The sequence below is a fragment of the Onychomys torridus genome, chromosome 11, assembly GCF_903995425.1.
Source record: "Onychomys torridus chromosome 11, mOncTor1.1, whole genome shotgun sequence".
Lineage (NCBI taxonomy): Eukaryota > Metazoa > Chordata > Mammalia > Rodentia > Cricetidae > Onychomys > Onychomys torridus.
Genome location: NC_050453.1, coordinates 59,465,926 through 59,490,000, shown reverse-complemented (window position 1 = coordinate 59,490,000; position 24,075 = coordinate 59,465,926). Strand labels below are relative to the sequence as shown.

Genomic DNA, 24,075 nt, shown 5'->3' with positions numbered 1-24,075 from the left:
GTGTGGGAAGACAGGTATGGAGAGTGTGGAAAAGACTGCGGCTCCTCTCTGTGTCAGGAACCATAAGGTGTAAGGAAAGAGAAGGGAGAAAACGCAAATTCGGTGGCTGGAGGTGATCTCTCTCTCTGTTTCTCTGTCTCTGTCTCTCTCTGTTCCTCTTTGTCTCTCTGTCTCTGTCTCTCTGTTATAAAATTTTGCAACTGCAGCTCACAGGCTGCCTGGCATTTGGACTACAGATCAGCCTTTAGGTGAGGAAGCCAATGCTCCCTCAGTGAGCCTCGGAGCAGTGTACCTGGGTCGAGAGGACCTCTGGCATCTAGGTGAAGCGGCCCACAGGGAGCCTCGGCAGGCAGAAATAGACCTCTGGGAAAAGGCTCAGATTGATCGGGTTCCCGTCCAGGCGGATGTCTTCTAGCTGCCGGCGCTCCTGTCTGTGTTCCCCGGTGTCACAGAAGGCGTCTCTACCCATGGTCTCGATCATGTTATTCTGGAAGGACCAGCAGACACTGAAGGCTCACAGCCTCCCATGCAGCTGGAGAATCAGAAGCAGGTAGAGCTGTGGCCATACAGGAGAGGAGAAGAGGATGCTTGTGGAGGGTGAAGAGAGAGAGAGGGAAGACATTAGAGATGGGAGAAGCAGGCAGGAGGCCCTAAGGGGACAAGAAGAGACAGGGGGTTGGTAAAATGAGGATACAGAAGCAGGTGAAATACTGACATGTAAGGGAAGGAAGTGTTTCAAAAAGGAGTGGAGAACATCATTTGTATGGACCATGCTTGTCCTCACTGCCCAGAATTCGTTATCTGCCTCCCTCCCTACTCACTACCTTTGGCCTTTGGTCTGTCAAGGCTCCTTACCTGCAGGTGCAGGGAACGCAGGCTCAGGGGCAAAGGCCCAGGGATGGAGTCCAGCAGGTTGTCTGACAGATAGAGAAACTGAAGCTTCTCCAGGGCCTGCGGGACACAAGTGAAGGAGACTTATGGGTCATGAAGAGGTGCTCCAGGAGGCCAGCATCACGTTGGTCCCACCTGTGGGGTGGGGTTGTCTCTGTCTGTCTGTCTCTTTCTGTATGTCTCTGGGCCTCTCTGTCTCCCCTCCCTCTTCAGAATCTTACTTTCTATCTCAGGCTGGTCTAGAATTCCCTATATAGCCCAGGTTGGCCTCAATCTTGTGGTCTTCCTACTTCATCCTGCATCCTATGTGCACCACCAAGCCCAGCTAAGGATGCTGGCTCTTTAAGGAGCTTACAGATACTAACTCCATTTGGATGGCAAAAGAAAGCTGCTGTCACTGAGTGCTGGCAGCTGGGGAGCATAAAGGAGCTGTTAGTGCTGGCTGGGAGGAGCAGATGAAGGCAGGAACAGGTAGAAGGAAGGACCAGGGGACATTTCAGCTCAGTCTCAGTGAAAAGTCTCCCAAATGCTCCACTCAGAGTGGCTATGGGGAGCATGCTCAGAGGATGCCAGGGTGGCAGAACCGAACCCAAGGCACACAGCACACGGAGCATATGAGTATAACAACACTGGCAGATCAGATAGGAAGAGATCGGCCTGCAGGGGGCTCAGAGAACAGTGTGGCATAAGCTACCACTTAAGGGAGCAGCTGCTACCTGCATTGGATCATCCTGTGATCTGTGCAAAGGCTGTTTCAATCTGTGTCAAGTGGGCATTATCACCCTCGTTCTGCAGACAAGGGAACAAGAGCGGAGGTGACTCACTCAATGAGCTCAGGTTCTTTGGCTCCAAAGCCCCTGCCTTTTCTGGACCAAGAAAATAGGCCTGAGTGAGGGCAGAGAAGCACCTCCTAATATGGAAACAGTCAGGCTGTTTGTGAGGGCTGGAACAGCCAGGGACCTCCCTGTTCAGACAATGCCAGCATTTCCTGCACAGCTGAGAAACTAATGTATGCAGGGTCTGCATCCCACCAGCCAGTGGTATGGATACCGTTCTCTGTACCCTCTGGAGGCCTACAACACACAGCATACTGGGGGCACAGGGGGGAAGAAGTTTGTGAAGAGAGTAGCCACAGAGCAAGCACCCGGCTCTTGATGAGCATGGTGATGCTCCATTGTTCTTCCCAGTACTCAGGAGCTGAGGGAAGGGGACAACAAGACCCTTGTCTATGAATATATATCATATATAACAAAATATAATAGAACAGATGCAAATGGCTATATGGATACTACCATTTTTACTTTATTTGATGCCTCTACATATGACTTGGTTTGCAAAATGGAGCCTGCCACTAATTGAGCATTGCTTAAGGACAGGGATGCGTTCTGAGAAATGTGTCATTGCGAAGTCACTTACACAAACCAAGAGGGCTATGAAGTTACTAGATGACTCAGACTTAGGGGGCCCCCACTGTGCCTGTAGTCCAGAACTGATAGAAATGTTGTCATGTGGTTGCACTGTGCTCGAGAGAGACAGAGAGGCTGCGCATGAGCAACTGGGCTTTGAAAGCTCTTCTTAGTTCTGCAGCCAGCATGCTGGGTGGTGTCAGTCTTGGGACTCTCTCCTTGTCTCAGTGGAAGGCATCCTGGACTCTTGCCAGTCTGTTCCTTGGGCAGCCCCGCAGGATCGTATTTGTGTCTAATACCTTAATTTTTTTCCATCAAATCTGGCCAGTAACCCACCAGATTGTGTCTCAAGAATCTGACCATAGACAGTGACCAGTTACATGGTGGTAGATTTCAAAACCATTAGGATGATATGTAGGAGTTAGAGTCGGGGTCAGCACCACAGACAAAGTAGAGTTTTCAAAGGCAGAATGGGTAAGCATGTCTGGGGTGAGCAGTCTTGGGTGAGCAGTCTGGGTTGAGCATGTCTGGGGTGAGCATGTCTGGGGTGAGCATGTCTGGGGTGAGCATGTCTGGGGTGAGCATGTCTGGGGTGAGTATGTCTGGGGTGAGCATATCTGGAGTGAGCAGGTCTGGGGTGAGCATGTCTGGGGTGAGCATGTCTGGGGTGAGCAGGTCTGGGGTGAGCATGTCTGGGGTGAGCAGGTCTGGGGTGAGCATATCTGGGGTGAGCATGTCTGGGGTGAGTATGTCTGGGGTGAGCATGTCTGGGGTGAGCATGTCTGGGGTGAGCATGTCTGGGGTGAGCATGTCTGGGGTGAGTATGTCTGGGGTGAGTATGTCTGGGGTGAGCATGTCTGGGGTGAGCAGGTCTGGAGTGAGCAGGTCTGGGGTGAGCAGGTCTGGTACAGACAGAGTGAGTGGAGCAGATGCATAGAAAAAGACCCACACTACAGAGGCATGCAACAGTTGCTGGTATTGGCTTCCTGGGTTTTGTCCCCACTAGCAGGATCCTGAGGCACTGTGTTTCCCATTCACTCAGGCTACAGAGGCTACCATGATGGCATGATATAAAACACCCTTTTCTGAAGAAGAATCTTTAGTGAACCATAAATAGGAAAACATAGGACTTGATTCTGAGGCCCCAGATCAGGCTTGAGCATGAATCACTGTGAGGTCAGGGTACATGGGTGTGGGGGTGTTGTGTGGAAGACTGAGGTCCTGACTCACCACGAAGGCCTCGGGCTGTATCCCTGAGCTCTGCAGCCTATTCAGGCGGACATCCAGGAACTCAATGCCACTGGGCAGCACAGGCAGAGCTGCCAGCTGGTTCTCGGGGAGGATCAGCTCCTGCAGGGCAGGCAGCAGGCGGAAGGCATCATTGTGGATGGAGGAGATGGAGTTGCTAGAGAGGTCAATCCTTTTCAGCTTTGCTGAAGGATGTCGGGAGAGAACAAAGGGTGAGCCTGGAACATGCATTTCTGCTGCCCCCTGTGGGACATGCTTGCCCTCCAAGCCTTGCTCCACGCTTCTCTAGGGAGTTCTAACTAGCTCACCTCCTGCATCAGGTCTAAACCACAAGCAACAAGGCTATATCAGCTCTCCTTCAAAAACTATGACATTCCTCAACAGCTTTCTCCAGAGCTTCGGTTCTGTGGCAGTTACCTACCTTAAAAGAGCCCCACCTCCACCTCAAGACAAGGACTAACAAGTTCAGGAACTCCTGCATTCACCCTCCCCAACCCCCCTGCACAACTCAGTTTACATAGAAGACACCTAGGACGGAAAGGCTACCAGCAATGCAAGGTAGAAGCTGGAGGCAAGCCCAGGCCTCCCCCAGGAGCAGGGAATATGGCATGAATTAGCAAAACAAAGAAACAGCAAACAGCCCTTTGAATAGCATCAGGACCACAGAGAGGGGAGGTTTAAGGGGGCCTAGGCCACAGCCTAACAGGGGCAGTTTCTGGAACATTCTGGAAATGTTGCCTTGAACATCGCTTCCGTTCCCATGCCCCAGATCCTTCATGAGAAGAACTGGCTACTGCTACCACCTTAAACTCTTAAGGATTTAGAAGGATTGGGGCGTCTGTCCCTTTGACAGCCTGTGAGCTCATGTCTGTGTCCTGGCAGTCCCCTCTGCCTTACCATCATCAACTTTTCTCGAAGCAGAACTCACTCAGCCCTTTGAAGTCTCCAGCCTGGATGTGGCTGATGTGGTTGAAGCGAGCATACAGGTAGGTGGTCATCCGGGGAAGGGGAGGAATGCTCTCGAGGTCTGCGTCCTCACAGTACACGGAAGAGCCAAGGCACACGCAGACCAGGCAGGTAGGCAGACCTGGCCAGGTAGAAGACAGAACAGAGGGACATCTCTGGTAAGACTCCCTTCAGCCTCCGTGGCCAGTGGTTTTTGCTTCCGTGGATGCCCAAGCTATGGGCATCTGTGGCTTTTAGATTACTTATGGGTTTTTGCTTAGAACCACCCAGCACAATGCACCCAGACAACACTCATCGTTGATCTCAGCCTGTCACTCAGCACTGGCCTATAAGAGGACTCCACCTCACTACCACCCAGGGCAAGTCCCATTGGTGCTTTCATCAGACCCTGATCCTCTGTAGGTTCTCCTGAGGTAATGTGGCTATTCTAGGACCTCTGTCTGTCTCTTTTCTAAAGGATCCCCCCCCTTTTTTTTTTTTTGGTTTTTCGAGACAGGGTTTCTCTGTGTAGCTTTGCACCTTTCCTGGAACTCACTTGGTAGCCCAGGCTGGCCTTGAACTCACAGAGATCAGCCTGGCTCTGCCTCCCGAGTGCTGGGATTAAAGGCATGCGCCACCACCGCCAGGCAAGAGGACCCTTCTTTAGTGCTAAAAGGTACAGTGCAGATGGGAGGGGAGCCAGAATTATATGGAAAAGCCAATGGCCGCTGCCTCTGTCTTAGGAAGAGGAATTACTCATGATGTATGTGGCTCCCGGAAGCACAGCAGAGCCAAGGTGGAGTGGACAGTGGCTGCCTGGCATCCATTTCCTCTTGGGATGTGTCATCAGCGTCCTGATTTTCCAGTGGGAAATATCCCTCCCCCGTTCTCCGCCCCGGTGCTCTCTCTCTGCACAGAGTGGTCGAGAAATTCAGACAGCTGAACAACGTTAGTGTCACTTGCTATCACAAGTCACAGAGATTACTGAGAGGAAGGCTTGTATCCAGAAGGCACTGGAAGAAAGTTCACAGTCCAGAGATGGAGCAGCAGGAGGGGTTAGCAGGGGCGGGGGACAGAAGTTCTGTGCCCTTTTTCTCAAGGCCAAGAAATGCTGGTCCAGCTGAGACCCTTTACGGCCTCTTCAAGTCTGAGACTGCGCTGTGAGAGTTGGTGGACTCCCCATGGAACGCCTCAGCTGATCTCAGTACCCCAGGTCCATGCTGGGTGGCATGCATCCGAGAGGAGAACAAGATACCACATGCCAGCGAGTCCAGAATAAGCTGTGTTCCTCCTGGGTCCCAGTTTTCGATGCCCAGCAAGCAGGGATGCCGTGCCCCAGTCCCCAGGAAGGCACTGGGGGAAGGCTGCTAACAAAGGTGAATCGGATGCTGAAGTCGGTGTCACCGCTTCATTTACTCCCATGCCAAGCGACAGCCACAGTTATTTATTCTCCTTTCCAGGCTTTTAATCATCTCTAATCTAATTACCGCTCAAACTGCTCCCCAAGTGAATGCTGTTAATTAAGGTAGGGTGGCTCTGATAGGGTGTAGGAGTTCTTGCTTGCTTTGCATCCCACTCAATTTGTGCATAACATTTATGCAAACGTATCAGGGACAGCCAGCCACTCCCCTTTATGGTGGTGGTGGTGCTTGTTTTAACCATGGCAACCTGCCCTTCTTTTCCTGCTGGCTGAGGCTAATCCAGACCCAGGACTTCTTGGCCTAAGCCCTCGCCATACCCCACTTTAGAACTGCCTGGTGCTAGCTTGAGGTTGCTTGGTCTGTGATCTACGTATACTGTGTCTGATTGCATGGACTTACCATGATTGCCCTGGGAGTTCAGTAGGCCAGTGGTGGTAGGCCTGGTCACTGTGAGGTTTGATGATGGTGTCTTTGGAACCACAGTGCTCTGGGAGGGACTAGTTCTTGTTGGAAGAGTCAGGCTGTCCACTTTAGCCTGGAGACACAGCACAAAGCATGCTATAGGTCAGTCTATGCCTGAGAAGGACTTAACTGTGGCCTCTGGGAACCTCAGTGACCAAGTTTCAAACATGTGGAATCAGAGGAGGGAGAGGGAGCAGAAAGAGCGAGCAAGGAAGGGATCTTGGAGAGCATGGCATCTAGCATCTTCCATACACAAATAAGGAAACTGAGTTAAGAGAGGAGAGGGCGAGGGTCAGGTCCTCAGAAGGTCCCAACACAGAGCTGATGTCTGGATCTCTGGGTCATCCAGGCTGGTACTCACTCCCGGCCTCTCTGCATTGTTCAGGTTGGCCAACTCTTTTCTCTACCCCAACCCTGGTCAGATCACAATGGGCAGAGGCTTCTGGGCTCACGTGCCATGCTGCACAGGTCAGTCCTTGTAGAGGACAGGGGAGCTGGGGAGAACTTCAGGCTGGAAGACAGACTGTGAGTCAACAAGCTAGCATTTCCCCCTTTTTAGGGAGAACATGAAGACACAGTCGACCGTCACTCCATGACATGGCTCGTGGTCTGATTTGAGCACATGGGAGGCATGTATGATGTCCCCTTCTGGGAGGGGTCCTGCCCAGTGTGCCGCATGGTCTAAGACAATGGAGGATGTTAGTATCCTCTTTTTGTAGTAGTCTGTGAGTGACAAGTTCCTAAGGAGGGATAAGAATTTGTGCCTCATGCCTGGGAAGCTAACCCTGTTGGAAAGTGCTTCCCTTGCAAGATGAGGTCGTGAATTTGATCCCCCTGAACCTTTGTTTGTTTGCTTTTTTTCAGATCTGTGATTAATGCTCATAATCTCAGTGCTGGGGAGGCTTGCTGGCCAGCCAACCCAGCTTACTTGACAAGCTCTGGACCAGTGAGAGATCCTGTCTTAAAAGAAGATGGACAGCTCCAGAGGAGCAACAGCTAAGGATGTCTGTTCTTTGGCTTCCTTGAACATTTGTACATGTATTAATGAACACACACACACACACACACACACACACACACACACACACACACACACAAGTTTGCATCGTATAGAGAAAGAGTTGAAGGCTTGAGAGACTTGTCCTATAGGGCAGGTGGAAAGGGAGCTGGCGCCTAATCCCATTTCTTTCACAGAATCCAAGTCAGCTGTGTCCTTTCACCTCGGAGATCTGGTCCCCATAGTCGGCAGGTTCCTCATAGCTGCTCAGATCAATGACGTCACCGTAGTCCTCTAGGCTCAGGGCATAGTTCCCCGCATGCAGAAATTCATAAGCATCTCCCTCCTCAGCGCCATGCTCTTCTCTTTTCCTCTCCCCTGGGAGAGAAGCTGTTCCAGCCTCATGCAGCACCAGGGGCAGCAGACTCAGGAAAACCAGGAGCCTCATGGGGTTCTGGGGGAGGAAAGAAGTATCCATCCCGTTGATGTAGATCCCGTGGGCAGGTGGTAGAAGGGCTGGGATCTGAGCTCTCCAGTGCTCTGTGGGAATGGCCTACAGTTACCCAACCTCCAACCCGCATGCTTGCTCACTCTGGCCCTCCACCACACAAGCTTACGCAGCATCTTCATGTTACACTACAGCTCCTTACAGACCAGTGTCTGGAGGCTTCTTTAGCCATCACCCCCTGCAGCTCAGTGTGGGGATCAGTCACTCAGACTCCCACAGACAGCTTCCACAGGCTGGCTCACTCATCTCACCACAGACGTGCTTACAAAAGTCCCCTGTTCACTCACCTGCACACTGGACACACTTGTGCATTTGCACAGATATTCTCTAACAAACAACCACCAAACAACCACATATTCAGAATAAAACTCTTCATCAAAAAAAAAAAATTAGCTTTAGAGAAACCACACTAAAAAGATTTTTGTTTCCTTTTGTTTTTGTTTTTGTGATAGGGTCTCATATAACTGACATTGGCCTCAAATTTGCTATGTAGTGGAGAAGGACCTTGAACTTCTGACCTTCCTGCCTCCACCTCCAAGGTGCTGGGATTACAGGTGTGCACCATCAGGCCTGATGTATGAGATGCTGGATGCCAAGCCCAAGGCTTCATGCATGTTCGGCAAGCTGGCTACTCAGAGAGCCCTCTCCCTAGCCCTACTTGTGACTCTAAGATCACTCATTAATGCATCACTTAAACATTTAAGGGGTGTCTACTGACTCACAGGCTCTGGACTTGCCTTTGGAGGTGTAGAAATGAATAAGGCCCAGCCCATTTTAAGTGCAACCAGTTAATTTAGAGACAAGTCTTATAATTTGACATACAATGTAAAAGAAAGGCCATTAGCTCATAAAACAGACTTAGAAATGTAACTCTTTAGAAGCATGTTTAAACCAGAGAGTCTGTGTGTGGTTGTGGGAAAGCTTTCCCATCAGGAAAACTCGGCAGCTATCTATGGACATACCTATGCCCGTATGTGTGTGCACATGGGTAACTTCAAGCATATGATGTGCATATGAGCACAGACGTCTGTGTAGTTTCCTCACATCTGTGCAGACAGGTGGAGGACCCTGTGTGCTATGGGTACTGAAGTGCCTGTACCATTGTACCCAGTATGTATCTGATCACACCGACCTCCTGAAGCCACATTCACAGGTTTCTTCTTAATTTCAGCTGACTCAGGGTAAGTCCCCAGCAGTAGTAAAAGGTGGTATCTCTTTGTTCCTTGCCCCCACTCCAAACCAAAATAATGCTCTTTAAAAAATTCCCAAGGCAGTTCGCCGACCACTCAGAAGCTTCTTCCAGCATCGTTGATTCGAGTCTTTGACTCTCCATCCTTTCTGCCGGGTTTCTGCCCTAGCCCCAACTCTGTCCTTTATTTTGCATGCCAGTATGTGTGAGGCTTCCAGCCTTGGACCTTACCTTTTAGATGCTTTTGGATCCGTCTGGCCCTGCAACTTCCCAGGAGAGAAAGGCTCTGATGGACAGGATGACTGCCTGCCTGACTAGGGGACAGCTAGACACGCCCTCATCTATCAAGCAGTTGGCCCAGGGAGCCACATGTCTAATTAGATTTCCCATTCTTTGAGATGTCCTGCTGTTTCCTTCCTGTTTTCTCAGGGGGTCCCCAATCCCATTTCTTCACTTAATGAACAAGAATTCTTTTTGTACACACACACACACACACACACACACACACACACACACACACCATGGCCCTCCACACCACCTTCTTCTCTAGTCTTTGGGGGTTGGTCAGTCAGATTAGGAGTTTTCCAGAAGGCTGAACTGAGGTTTTCTGGAGGGATGGAGCTTGCTGCCCCCTCCCCCCCCAGGAATGTTGAGACTTGACGTCATAGATGGAATCCAAAGAGAAAAGGGTCTGGACTGGGGCACCCCAACCAGCCCTACCCACAAAGCACTGGGAATCATATTAAGCAAAATCACTAAGGAAGGTGATTTAGGGCTCTGGCCATGCAAAGGGAAACGGAATTGGGTAGAATTTGAAGACCAACTTCAAATTCAGTGGCCACCAAGTACAAGACAGGAAGTTCTCTATCTCCTATAGGAAGAAATGGCCAGGACAGGAGCCGGTTTTTGGTTTACAGAACCCAAGGCATTGTGCCATTGTGCATAGCTTCTGGCCAGAACTTAACTCTCCCCCCCGCCCACTTCCCAAGGGTCCCATCTTTCCTTGGGATATGCCCCAGATATCCCCAGAGGGCAGGAGCTGGAGAATATCATCCTGATTCTGCTGCCCAGGTTCTTCCCTGATGTTCTCCACTCCCTCCTTTTCTCCTCTGGCCCCGTGAAGAGCATCTATTCAAACCCCTTACTGCAGAGGAGGAGACAGAGGGCCAAAAGGGGAAGTGACTGGTCCAAGGCCACCCACGGCCAAGGCCAGCACCACATTTTGAGTGTTTTCTAGGTTCACAAGGCTCATCTTCTTTCAGCCTCATCCCAGGAATCCTAAGAACATTGTTGACTCTGTGCCTTCAGAACAGATGGCCTTGGCAAAACCCATGCCTGGCTTTTGATGCCAGGTGAGTGGGCACACCTAATAGCCAGACCCCAAGGAGAGAAGGGGCTTCCGGCAACCCAAGAGGCCACCTGGCAGAACAAGGCTGTTTTGTCTTGGAGATCCCTCCATTTGGGGAGTGACAGCTTTCAGAAGCTCGGCTGGGTGGAGGGAGATAAGAGTCCCAAGCCAGGTGGATGCCCTCAAAGCAAATGGCACCTTTGGCTGGCCCTGCCCCTCCATTCTTTTCTTCCAAAGACCCTTGGTCCCTGCAGACAGCCCAGAGCGTGCCCCCTCCCCCCTCCACGCCAATTGTTCCTGCAAGGAATGCAGATGAGAATGTTCATTCATTCCCCCTGCCACCTGCTCCCACCCTTCTCCCCAGTCTCGGCGACACACCCCCTCCACACTCCCGCTGTCCGTCACCCACTTCCCCTGAGCATCCGCCCCCGCACTTCGAGGCAGGAGCAGCCAGCCCTGTACCGCGCATGCTCCGGCTCCCACGCGCTTTCCCCAACCCCATCCCCGGAGGCAAAACTCATCCTACACTTTCTCCCAGCTTCTATTCCCGCCTTCGCAAGCCTGCGGTCGTTCCCATGGATTTTGGGGGCGTTGGTGGACGGGAATGTGGACCTGTGTGGGAAGCGGCAGGTGGGCGGGCTTTGTCCCCAATCCGCGAGCCTGGCAAGCGCTGCCCTTTAGGAGAGACAGGAGTCATGCTCATGGAGCAGAGGCTGCAGGCCATGTGCACAGAAGTCTGGCCGGCTGACGCTGCTGCCCTGTTGTGGGCAGTGGGGCGGTGGGGGGGGGGGGGGCGCAGAACGTTCAGGGACCCGCCTGCCTTTTGGTATCCCCAGCTGAGGACTGAGAACCCCTACCCACCCTGACACGGGCTAGACTCCAGCCCAGCTAGCTACCTTTTGGTTCCCGATGCTTTCCAACAAATCATGTAGTAGTAGGTCTACTCTGAGTTGCTTATAGTTAAAGTCATTACAATTAAGGAAAAAAATGAATTCGTGGATGCACCCCACCCTCTTATCAAGTTATTAATTCCCCCAAAGCATGGAGCATGTATTGCTCACCCTTGAATTTTTAACCGGTACCTGCCAGGCGTACAGTTGATCTGAAGCGGGCCCTTATCAGGCAGGGAGGCAGGAGCAAGGGCATCTGTCGGTTTTCATCCTAAGATAGCTTAGACCAGGAGGGTCACAAATCCCCTTCTGTAGCCAAATTCCCTCCAAAGACAGCCCTGGTAACTGTTGTCTTTTTGAATTTCTGCATGGCCTGCAGACCTTTCCAGATGATTTGGTCCTTGGCTGCACTTCCCATGCACACTGCATTTCCACAATTAGTCTACGATCTTTTCTTGGGCAGAAAAGGTGACCAAGAGTCTTCCGGTGTCTGCCTTGGTTTTGAGCACTGAGAAACTCCACAGTTTAATATCTGTGGATTGAAAGAACTTGGTTGTTTCGGTTTCAAATGGAGCTATTAGATTTCTGGTCTGACTTTAGGAATAATTTTCATGAAGGTTATGAGTTTTGGGTACATTCTTTAAGAAAAGGCTTTGGTATATCTCTCCCACAAATTTATTTATTGAGACAAGTCTTGCTATGTGACCTTGGCTGGTCTCAAACTCCTAGAGATCTGCTATCTCTGTTACCTGAGTGCTGGGATTAAAGGTGTGTACCACCACTCCTGGCTCCTAGGAGTTTCTTATGATATTTTGGGGGCTAAAGATGTGACTCAGAAGTTAAGAGCATTTGTTGCTCATTTAGAGGACCCGGGTTCGGTTCTCAGCACCCACATGGAGGCTCTCAACCATTCATAATTCCAGTTCCAGGGGATCCAGTGCCATCTTCTAACCCCTGTGAGCACAAGGATGCATGTGGTGCACACACATACATGCAGGCTACACACTCATACACATAAATAAATCTAAAAAGCACTTTTTAAGGAAGATTATTTTCTTCACCTATCTCTCAGCAAGAAATAGGGAGTGGGGTGGCAAGACAGAATTTGACCCATCCACATGGGCAGGTTCATGCTGGGTGTTTTTCCATATGACTTTATTTCCTTTGCCATGAAGCTTGTCGAAATGTGAAAGCTGTATCAGAGTTAACATGGTCTTTAACAGAATAGATACGATGTACAGAGCGCGCACGCACACACCTATGCATGCACCTGCATGTGTAGTTGCCAATGGCGCTGAGTGAATGAACTCGTGTGAGAAGGGGCTTTCTAAACCCAAAGGTAAACTAGCACACTGTCTGTCTGTCTGTCTGTCTCCTATAAAGCCAGTTTAACTCTAGCCCCTTTAGCTGGCAGCTGCAGAGAGCAGTGTGGGAAGCTGGCATGTTCCAGCCAATGGTGTGACTGCTAGCTCTGCAGATCAGTGCCCACCCCCATCCCTAGCAGCCACAGGAGCTGTGCTCCCTGCGGGCCTCACCAAAGAGGCTGAGGCTGCAGGTTGTGCATAGATGCAGAAGGGGCTTGTCCAGGCCATAGCACCAGGTCGCTTTCAGCCGTAATACTGTATTGACTTTGAGCAGGAGCCTTGGAGAGACCAGCTGCAACTAGGAAGAACGAGGAAGTCGCACAGCAAGGGGGAAAGAGGCTGTGTGAAGTGGGCTCTATTTCCAATAATGAGCAGATGAGAAATGCGATCAAGACTATGAATGGGATTTCTGGACTATTGGGGCCCAGCCTAGTCCGATGTCTTGAAACAGTTGTGGGGAGATACAGAAACCTCCAGAGCCTCCCCATCCTAATGAGGTGGGCCCTATGTTTCACTCACTTCTAGAACATTCCCCTCCCCACATTCCTCCTCCTCATACACTCAGGGAACTGTGGCAGGGCAGGTGCAGCCTCCCCTAGAGGGAGGTGAAGGGACAGGAAAGGCCAGAAACCCAGGTTCTCGGAAACCTGCCAAGTTGCTCACCTGGGCTAGGATGTCTTTGATGGAGGGGTATTTGTGCAGGGAATAAATTACTGCAAGGGGGCGGGGTAACACCACTTGTCCTGCGTTAGGTGTGCTCTAGAAGGGTGTGCACAGGCATGCAACACAGCTGAGAGGACCTTGGAGGAGCATCCCACCTACTGCCTGAGAACAAATGCAGAGGCTGAGAGCAAGAGAGCAGACAAGGCCAAGGTCAAACTGGCTTCCCTTAGACTCCCAAAGCCTTCTCATTCCTGCTGGCTCATGATGGGAATGAACCCCCACCTCTGCCCTTCCCTTAGACCCATAAGGAGAGAGACACTAAGCCCATCACCCATGGGCCTCTTCTCCCATGGAAGTTGTTTTACAACATCACCTCGAGGAGAGCGGCATCGGCTGTGACCTCCACCAGCCACCAGATGTCACCGCCGAGTCTGCTTTAGAGGTGGGGACTGATCCCCAGCGTGAAAGAGGCTTCTGGGAGATTTCCAGGTGCTCCACCCCTTTTTCCCTGTTTCTCAAGGGGTGGGGTGGGGGACACTGACTGGCTCATGTACGTCATAGAGAGCAGACGATTCTGGGATGCCGCCTCTTGGCCTTCCACTGGAAACACTACCCGCCAGGGCCTTGGGTCTCTTGTCAAGTTTGGGTCAGGGAGTCTGTAGGGCCCATTCTGGGGCTCTGACCCCCAGCCACTCCTCATTAGTTAAATTCTAGTTCCTTGAACCACTCTTCTCCCTGGCTGTTCCTCTCTGAGGCCCAGCCAAGAGGGTGTGTGCTGTGCTTGGCGCGGAGGAGGAAGGGCTGATGGAGACACTTGTGGGGGGACCTTGACCCTTCACCGCACCTCAATCATTTGCTCACACTTCCTTCCTGGAGAATGTGAGGTGTCAGAGAGCACGGTGATGCCTGGTGTCAGGAAACAGGGTGGCAGAGAAATAGTTTTGGAAGAAGGGTTCTTGGCCCAGGATACTTGGGTTTGTCAGCCTTCTTGAGGCAGAGATGCCCAAGGTGGAGGGGTTCTCAGCAGAACTTTCCAGGGGCCACCTCTGGGATGGCTTCTACTTCTTATTTGACTAAGAAAAGCTATCAGTCCATGGCCTTACCCAGGAGAGGGAGGGGCTGCATCTGTTGGCAAACTCCTGTGTCTGAAGCAAAGGGAGACCAAAGAAGACCAGAGGTTTCGGCTGGCAGGGTGTCTTTGGACTGGGTGGGGAATCTTGCTTTAGAGCTGGAGCAGGACACATGGCATTTCCCATCCACAGAAAGGGATGAGAAGAAAGGCAGAGCTGGGAACAAGAGAGGGAGACAGAAAAATGGTGGACACCAGGGCTTGGGCCACCAGCCTTCAAGTGCTGTCAGAGGGGGTCCAGCTCTGGGCACGGCCTAGATGACCACAGACTGCAGGAGTCGGAAGCACAGCATGAGGTCCAGTGGGATGGGTGGCTTCAGGAAGTTCCCGTCCAGCCGCAGGTAGCGCAGGTGCGGCACATTCTCCAGGTCCGAGGAGAAGTCGTGGAAAGCCACCAGGTTGTTGGGGCAAATCTGGGTCCCGTTGATTTCTAGGGAGAAAGAAGGGGAGAAGTCAGCCGCAGAGGCACTGGCGGCACAGATGGGGGAAGGGGGAGTGGTAACCAAGAGTGTGGACCCCACAGTTCTCCTCCCTGGATGGGGTGACTTGGGGAAGGCGTGGCTGCAGATCACCTGTTCTCCAGAGTCAGTCAAATGATCTCAGTTGGGGATGATCGGCTGCTGCATGTCTTGCATGAATGGTTTATTCAAGGACTAAATTAACACACATCTTTTTCTGAGCCTTTCTGCTGGTGCTCTACTCAGAGCTATTGTACCTGCTTGGCTGACCTTGAACTAACTCCCCATGCTCACGCCTAAGTCTCCCAAGAGTCGAAATTACAGGCATTTCCACCATATCCAGTTGAAGAGTTTTGTTTTGTTTTTGGAGACAGGGTATCGTGGAGTCCAAGATGTCTTTGAATTCCTAGTTTTCTTGCCTCCGCCCCACAAGTGCTGGGGTTACCCGCATGTACCCCAATGTCTGGCCTGACATTTTTGACTGAAGCAAAATTGAGCTCCAGCCTCATGCCCTAGGCTACATACAGTTGACACACCAAGCTCAGGACCCTGTAAGTATTCCTTAGGAAAACTGTCCCAGCGGAACACTGCAACCTTCCATATAGAATCAGAAACCAGGTAAACATGCCCCTGTCCTGTCTCCACCAGTTCCGGACCCTGACTGCATAGCTGCCTCTCTGAGTCCTCTTCACAAGACTTTTTAAAACCAAGGCTTAGTTTCGGGAAGTCCCCTGCCGTGGCTACTGCTGGCTTCTTTGCAGTGGCAGGCCCAGAACATGAGCACTCTTTCTGCTCTTGGGAAAATACGCATTTCTGTGTCTATCCTATTTACAGGTCCAGTGGCCAGAAAAGCTGATGCTGATGAGAAGGGGCTGGAAAAGGGAAACCTCATGCTTTTCAAGCATGCTGTTCAGCATTCTTCATATATACATGGTTAGGTAGCCTATTGAATTTGTGTATTTGTGTTAGAAGATATTATTGCCATCCTCATTTTACAGGCAAGGAAACATTCTGCATGGGTAGAATATCTTTTTGTTTGTTTTTTGTTTTGTTTTGTTTTGGTTTTCGAGACAGGGTTTCTCTGTGTAGCTTTGCGCTTTTTCCTGGATCTCACTCTGTAGACCAGGCTGGCCTCGAACTCACAAAGATCCACCTGCCTCTGCCTCCCGAGTGCTGGGATTAAAGCCGTGTGCCACCATCGCCCGGCTTGCTCCACCACCGCCAGGATATGGGTAGAATATCTTTTTCAGGTCACACAGATGCAGCAAACAGTGAGGCCATAGTCAAAACTAGTGACCCCCCTATAGACCCCCCCCGGCCCCCTTTTTCTTCAGTGCTAAGTATGGAATGTAAAGTCTTATGCATATTAGAAAGAACTCTAAGCCAGGCAGTGGTGGCACATGCCTTGGATCTCAGCACTCTGGAGACAGAGGCAGGCAGGTCTCTGAGTTTGAGCCAGCCTGGTCTACAGAGCAAGTTCCAGGACAACCAGGGCTAGACAGAGGAACCCTGTCTCAAAAAACCAAAACCCAAAACAACAACAAGAAAAGAACTCTAGAAGGCTAGAAGGCTCCACCCGTGTCCCAGAAGTGGCTTCTTGTAACTCCACCCTGGTGCTCCTGTACTGAGCTCTTCCCTGTGGCTGGCTGGGCCCCACACCACTCACTCTCGATGCTGTTGTTGTTGAGGTACAGGTGTTCCAGCTTGTTGCTGATGGCCGGCACGTTGCTGATCTTGTTGTGTGACAGGTGGAGCACCAGCAAGTTGGAGATGTTGAAGGAGTTCTTGGGAAGCCCTCGGTCAGACAGCTTGTTGTAGTTCATGCGGATGAAGGCCAAGTTGGGGAAGCCCTTGAAATATCCACTGGGGATGGTCTCAATCTTGTTGCTGTCCAAGTAGAGCTGGTGAATGGCCGTGGGGACTTTGGGTGGCATCTTTCTCAGGATGTTGTGGGCCAGATTGAGCTGCATGAGGTTCTTGAGGCCCTGGAAGGTGTCGGCCTTGAAGACACCATCACTCAGCCGATTGTGCTGTAGATCCAGGAGCAGCAGGTTCTCGAGCTTGCTGAACACACCGGGCGGGATCCTGGAGATGTGGTTCTGGCTCAGCCTCAGCTGTTCCAGGTTCCGGGGCAGAGCTGACGGCACCTCTTCCAGCTGGTTCTTCTCCATGTAGAGGAATGCCAGGCCGGGGAGCTTCTCCAGCACTCTCTGGTCCACCTTGCGGATTCGGTTGTTGTCTAGGTTGATCCACCTCAGGCCGGTGGCATTCTTGAAAGACTCCAGAGGGAGTTCCGTGATGAAGTTGTTCTGCAGGTAAAGGTAATGGATGCGGGGCGGGATGATAGGGACCTTGCGAAGGTTTCGGCTGTCACAGTAGAGGGCTGATGGGAAGTCAGGGGGGCAGTAGCATTCCCGAGGACAGTCAGGGAAGACAGATGGAGGGCCAGGGGGAAGGGGTGGAGGCAGGTCTGTAGGCTCTGCTGGCTCATGGGGCTGAGGGAAGCTGGGCGTGGGCCTTGGTTTGGGTTTCCGCCGAACCCCGGGCTTTGGTCTGGTTGGTTGGCCCTGGGCCACTGAGGCCAAGATGAGGAGAAGTGGGAGGAGCCAGAAGAAGGATGCCCTCATGATCCAGGTGTTGTACCTGCGGGGAGGAAACTGGGAATAATTAGCCTGCTGGAACTCAGGAATAGAAGGCATGGTCTCTGCAGCAGGGCTCCTCCAGAACTAAATCCTGGGGAGACGGGCAGAGCCAGGGACCTGAAGAGCAGGTGAGGATCTGAGGCTATTGAAGAGGTCCTCCTGTGGGAAGGTGCATGTTAGTAGAAAGCACAAGGTGCTGGCTGGGAACCCAGAGTCCTAAGGCATATTGGAGCCCTTTAACTGGGGTTGGTGGTGGGCTCTCACCAGCTGTAACATGAGAAGATCACCCCCCACCCCCTCTTCTAAGGAAAGTGCTCAAGGGAGTGCTCTGCCACTGAGTGACACCCCAAATCCATTGGACACTTTTTATATCATCCTTCCCCCCAAGAAAAGTTCCCTACCCTTTTCAGGGGGGAGGCTACAATATGGCCCAGAGTCCTAAGCAGTGGGTCTGGAAGGTTCCTTACAATTCCCATCTGGCAATGGTTTTCAAACTGTGCCTACATTCCTGTGCATCCCCTGAGGAGGTACACTGAGAAGGGGCCCCAAGGTGGCTCCTGTGCTAACATGACAGTCTTGTTCCTTAAATCTGTTATAGACAGAGATAGAAATACTGAGAAAGATAAGAGTGCGCGCACACACACACACACACACACACACACACACACACACACGGGAGGGTGGTTGGACAAAGCATTTGAAGAAAAGAGGAAAATATCATTGCTAAAAATGGCCTGCAATCCACCCACCATGCCCAGCACCCACTGTTTATAGAATTGAGGCTAGAGGAAAGAAGTGTCTTGCAGAGGCCAGGAGGCTGATTGACAGGGGCACAGGACAAAAAATCCAGGAGCTCTCCTGAAAGGGCAATGCTCAGACACAGGCACTCACCCACTCACCCAGGCTCTGTCCCCTCCTTTGCACTTGGCCCAGAGAGTGCTGGTCTTTGCCAGCATGAGCCATGCCAAGAATTCCTCACCAGATGTAGAGGCCCTTGGGAAAATAAACAGGAAAGGAACGGAGAGATGTGGGGAAAACACTTTCCTCTCTTTAGCACTGGTATTGTCGCTCCATGCACTTGGGAATGGGTAGTGTTGAAATGGAGTACTAGGAAGAACTTCCTAGTAGCCTCAGGGACACTGGGATCAAGAGCTGAAGGGGCTTCTGGGTGGCTCTGCTGCCTTGTGTGGTTGAAAGAGGGGAATGCCGAACAATCCATACCAGCTAGAGAGTGGCACTCCCCAGGGCTCCCCTCTCCCGCCTAGGGTAGGGAGGGCACAGGGAGAGGGCCTGCACTTTGTATCCCTACAGCTCTTCCCCGCTGATACTTTCCACATCACATCACTGGCTCACCTCAAATCTCCCTCACTACTGTAGCTCTAGAAACGTGGGCTTCTTGGGGTTCTCAGAGGTAGAATGGGCTAAAGTGTGTCCCCAGCTTGTCATTGAACCCTGTGATCACGGCCTCCAGTCTAGGCCTCCATCTCCCACCTGCCCCCTGAGCCTATATCAACGTCAAATATCTTCCTTTGCTTTTTTCTAGGGACTACCTTCTGCATGCTTTGATTGAAGGAAAGGAGCAGGAGGTCAGGGGGTCCCCAAGTTGTGCATCAGATGCTCAGGTGGAGCTGAATGGGACAGAGAGCAGGCAAGCAGCAAGAACTCAGCCCCTAATGGGCAGAATCTAACTGTGCTTGTCCCTAGCTATATATGTACATCACACACACACACACACACACACACACACACACACACACACACACACCTCTTTAACCCCACCCTGTACCACTCTATATGTACATTCATCCCTCTCCCATATACACACGGGTTCTCAGGGCCCTGTATGCATGTGTGAGCTTTGTATGTTGGGCTATGTGGTGTTTCTCTCTCCTGTCTGGGGTGGGTTTCTCAGACAAACCTCTCAGGTACATTTAGAAGGTCATTTGCCCTGGGCCTCTTGTGACAGGGGACCTGCAGTTAGGTTCTTGGTTTATACATCCCGAGGCTTCTCTGAAAGGACTAAAAAGATGATATGTTCCTTGTAGCACTTGAACTGGAGCCTGGTTGCTAGATTCCACATCATTCTCTAACTGGTGTGTTGTGAATTCACATTTTTCTAAGTAAGGCTTTTAATTTTCTTGAAAACGGAACAGTCATGTTACATAGAAATGAAGAGAGGGAAGACTACTATTCCCAATACGTTTTAAAAGCACCAGTCTTTGCAACCCTGATTTGTTTTTCTGGTCTTTGAAATCTCTTTGTGTATGAATTACCCAGAAATCTGTAGGCCAAATTACCCCCATGCTGTGAGAAACCTTGCCCCAGTCCCCAAGGGACTGAAGTTCCCTGGTTCATTTTGTGCCCTTGTTACCAAAGGCACTTCCAAGGTGAAGTAATGGACCCCAAGTTAAGCAAACAAAGCTTTCCAAAGGAGCCAACAGAGCCTGCCCTGTGGGGCATGGTGTCCTAGACAGCTGGCCAGATGGGGTTATGGGTGGGTCTCAGTGCTGGGCAGCCCTGGCTCCACTGCAGGGGCTGTCTCAATAGGAAACCCATTCAATCTCCCTGTCTGGCTCGGGCATGGGGTCCCCAGGCCTTCCTTCCCCTTCCTCAGCTCCAGGCCAGAGTCTTGGAGAACCCTTCCTTCTGGATCTCAGGGCTAGAGCTCCAGGAGGGTCTCCAAAACAAGCTCCCTGGATCTGAAGTGGAGAGTTTCCATGGCGGGAGAGGACCAGCCATCCCCTCTTTCAGGCCCCAGGGCTGAACCAGAGATCTGTGTGCAGAGTGCACAAGGAAACTGTTCATTTCCAAGGCCTTCCTTACAGGCACACCCCTTCCTGCCGAGCCTGGCTGTCCTTCTGGGAAGTTCTCACTACAGAGCTGGTCTCTCTAGCCAAGCTCTGCCACTCTAGTGCTCTCTAAAGGAGAGCTGAGACAGACTGGAGGTAACTCCACTCCAGAGGGGTTTGTAGTCTCACCAACAAAGCCCAGAGCCAGGGCTCTATGATCTCGCCTTCTGGGTCATTAGCTCCCTTGGGGTGGGATGTCTGTGCTTAAAATCACTTTTGCCTCTGAAAACATACCTCCCCTCATCCTGCCCAATCCCACTTCCTACTGGCCCTGCTCACCCTCAGTCAATGAGCATTTGTTGACCATGACCTCCACCAAACTTATGCAGCTGGGCTCTCTACCGCTGGCTCACAAAAGGCTGCTGCTTCACCCACCCCCAGTTCAAGCTCTGCATTTTAGAAGCCTTTCCTACGAGATCTTACAATTCAAATTTCAGTTCTGACAGCGTGGATCTGGGCTTGAATCCTGCCTCTGACTCTCCCGTTGGGCCCTAGGCTTGACATCTGTGTGAGGATGGGATGAGCTCATGCATCTGAGGGCATGTTCTAGAAAGCAGACTCTGTAAATGGTAGAGAGAGTTTGTTTACAAAGGAGCAGGCTCTGGGAGAGGCTCGCTGAGTTTAAAGTGAGATCATCCTCTTCCCTACCTATCCTGTTAATCTGTGGTAAGAGCCCAGGGGTTATCAGTGTTTAGACTCCTGCAGCATGGGGCTGCGGTACTGTGAGCCAGTCCAGTCCCGGGAGAGTGGTCCTTCTAAACACATAGCATGAACTAGGGTTGGGCAAAGCTCACCCAGTTATCAGATGTGAAGGGCACAAGCAACTTTAAAATGCAATGCCGATCAAAGAGTCCTAAAGGCAAGTTTAGCACTATTTGCAGATTCACCCTCATGTTCCGGTTTGAATAGGCGAATGTAAACAGAATGCGGGTTTCATGGTTTTAGGGAACTAGTCTGAAAGAACAAGCTTCCCATTGGGGCGGAGAAGAAATCAGACAGACAGACAGTCCCTAATAGCCTGCCGCCCCCTATATCTGCCTTTCTGCTTCTCTCCCTAACACCTTCAATCCTTGACTAAAGCCAAGAAGAATCCATGTGAGACTGGATGTGTTTCCGGGTTCAGATCCCACCCTGCAACTTATTTTAGCTGGGTACCACTACACAAGTTTCCTCATCTATAAAACAGGCATGCTTGGTGCTGAAGACAAAAAACCAGGGTTCTGTGGATATTCTGCAAGCACTCGCCCACTGAGCTACAGCCCCAGCCTGGATGTTGTGAGGATTAAATCAGTTGATGTGCAAAGTGCGTGCTCAGTGTATGTCAAGGGGCTGCTGGTACCACTTAGAATCCACGGTTTTGTTTGTTTGTTTTGTTTTCCTGTCAATGTGGTTGGTTAACGTCCTCCATCCCTCCAGTGCTGGAAGGCAGGGGTCTTTCTTGCAGTATAGTACTAGACCTTCCTCTCAGAGAAACTCCATTCCCTTTGAGGCTCAGAAGACCACATTTGGCATTCAGAATCAGCTGGTTGGAACTCCCAAGATACCAGGGCAAAGCTGGTATCACCACCCTGACTGTCTAATCCACCTCTCTGCTTTCTGCAACAGGTGGGGACCCTGGCCAGCAAAGGGACATCTCTCTTTTCTGCCAGTTGTGGCTTCTCTCAGCCTACCGTTTTTCCTTCTAGCCTCAAGATGCTCTACTCACATGCCTTCCAGGAAGGTAGGGTGGGTGGGTAAGGAACTTACCATCAACTAGTCTGTCCTCTGAGAGAGTTGAGCAGCACAGAGCATGGGGAGAGGGATCTAAAAGGGATGGAGACAGCACCCAGTACCAGTTCTTGGGTGCCTGGGGTAGATAACTTAGCAGGTAAGAGGAGCTGTCTTGAGGTACCTTCCTTTCTTTCTAGAATGTTCTCGGGAATATGGTTGCCCGGGATTACGAGGATGATGATGATGATGGCACTGGAGGTGGTGGGGTGTGTGTGTGGGGGGGGGGGGGGGCAGTAGCAATCATATGAGAGTGCCTGTTCCCTCTAGTAGTCACTCCCCACTGTTAGGACTGTGGGGCTCCTTTTCCAGGAAGCCACACAGCCCTCTGTGCCTTGAACACCTCGGGGAGACTCAGGGTGCATTAAAACAGCTCTGGGCTCCTTGGCCCTGTTTGATGGGTCGGTAGTGAGTGTCTGGCCATATTTTTAGCAAAGCTCCTGTATTCTGTCTGCCGTCTAGGGGCTTCTGAAAATTACCCTTCTTGCTGCCATGGGGCCCCTCTGTTGCTGGAGAGGAGGGAGTTAGGCTAACAAGGCTCTCAGGCTCCCTTTCCTTTCCTCTCCTTGAAGCCCCCTTACCAACTGAACGGTTGGGACAATTTCAGAATAACTTCAGAGAGAAATGTGTTTCTGACTACCTGCAGGGAAGAGAAAAACCGTTAACTTGGAGTTAGGGCCTCCAAGGCTTGCAGGCTCCGTGGACTTCTCTTTGCAAAAGCCAAGTGGTTTGGACCAGGGAGGCAGGGATTCAGGCTGCTGAGGAGATACTGTGCAGGCCCGAGAGCCGCTTTTCTCCCCTCCTACCTAATTAAGCTCAAAAGACAGAAGAAAAACCACCCGATTGCTCATGTCCTCCGTGCTCAGCCAAGACGTGATTGTCTTCGGGCTCTGTCATCTCAGTGGGAGGACACTTTCTCTCTGGTCCTTGCAGCTGAGGAGGCATGTGAGAGGGTAAGAGACAGAACCAGTGTGTGTGTGTGTGTGTGTGTGTGTGTGTGTGTGTGTGTCTGTCTGTCTGTCTGTCTGTCTGTCTGTGTCTGTCTGTCTTTTGCAATGTGTGACCGACAGTACATGAAAGGTGCAGAGAACTGGCTTCTGGTGTCCGGTTTCTATGGCAACACCTGCTCTGTTGAAATTCTGTGTGCGACACAGCTCTGTGTGTTCCACAAACATCTGCACTTGAAGAAAGTTTAACTTCTGCAGCAAGCGCACCCAAGGGCATGGGATGCTGAAGAGACGTGGGGGTGTCAGAAGAAGTGAGGAAGACTAAGTCTGCGCTCTGTGACAAGGACAAATAGGAAGGAAGAAGGGAAGGAGGGGAAGAAAAAAAGATTGGACAGAGCCAGAGGGAACCCTTGGAGGAAGGGGCCTTCCAGCCTCCAGCCTTCTTCCCACTGCCTGGGCTTACCTGCACACACCTGCCTCTCCTCTGGACTCTGGGGCACTCCTCTCTTCCTCCCCACCCTTTGGTGGAGCTGTGGCAGCCAGGAGTTCTGGTCTCCCAGTGGTGCGTGTCGTGTCTGCGTGTGTCTGCGTGTGTCTGCCTGACTTTCTTCTACCAGAGCCTATTGGGGTGGGGAGGTTAGGTTAGGGGGAGGGAGGGGCAGATTGGAGGGGGGAGGGCAGAGAGGAGGAGGGAACAGAGGAGAGAGGGAGGGCGCTTGGGAATGACAATACCGTCTTTATTTGGCAGCCAAAACTGCACAGACCTCATCCACACCCGATGCCCACTAACGGCTCACTTTTAATAACGTTTTCCTGCTCCTGCTGCTCTGGAGAGGGACCATTTGACCCGTGTTTGGAAAACAAGCCAAATCTAGGGAGGGAAGCTCTTGGAAACAAGCCACTGTTTCTGTGCAGGCGGGGCAGGGGCGCTGGGTCCCAACACCAGCCTTG

The 24,075-nt window shown here is 51.5% G+C and overlaps 2 protein-coding genes across 3 annotated transcripts; both read right to left on the bottom strand.

Moving 5' to 3' along the window:
• Nucleotides 1-316: 316 nt before the first annotated feature.
• Nucleotides 317-9,408, bottom strand: Optc (opticin). The gene is given in 8 exon segments (XM_036201830.1): nt 317-487; nt 856-951; nt 3,528-3,730; nt 4,474-4,632; nt 6,311-6,446; nt 7,594-7,834; nt 7,870-7,900; nt 9,294-9,408. Coding segments are annotated over 8 exon segments (1,152 nt in total).
• A 3,035-nt stretch (nt 9,409-12,443) lies between these two features.
• Nucleotides 12,444-23,737, bottom strand: LOC118593378 (proline and arginine rich end leucine rich repeat protein). Of its 2 annotated transcripts, none has more exons than XM_036202795.1 (3): nt 23,588-23,737; nt 16,586-17,562; nt 12,444-14,891 (listed from the first exon to the last, which is right to left on the bottom strand). In XM_036202795.1, the coding sequence occupies exons 2-3, from the start codon at nt 17,544-17,546 to the stop codon at nt 14,716-14,718; spliced, it is 1,137 nt and encodes a 378-aa protein (XP_036058688.1). In that variant the 5' UTR covers nt 17,547-17,562; nt 23,588-23,737; the 3' UTR covers nt 12,444-14,715. The 2 variants fall into 2 exon arrangements, with proteins under 2 accessions (XP_036058688.1, XP_036058689.1); XM_036202796.1 differs by having other exon boundaries at nt 23,598-23,737.
• Between the last annotated feature and the right edge of the window lie 338 nt (nt 23,738-24,075).

Excerpts from the sequence above, each read along its gene's own strand:
- LOC118593378 (XM_036202795.1), bottom strand. The coding sequence starts at position 17,546 with ATGAGGGCATCCTTCTTCTGGCTCCTCCCACTTCTCCTCATCTTGGCC. Across the intron at positions 14,892-16,585 it reads CAACAACAACAGCATCGAGA|AAATCAACGGGACCCAGATT; the intron begins GTGAGTGGTGTG and ends CTTTCTCCCTAG.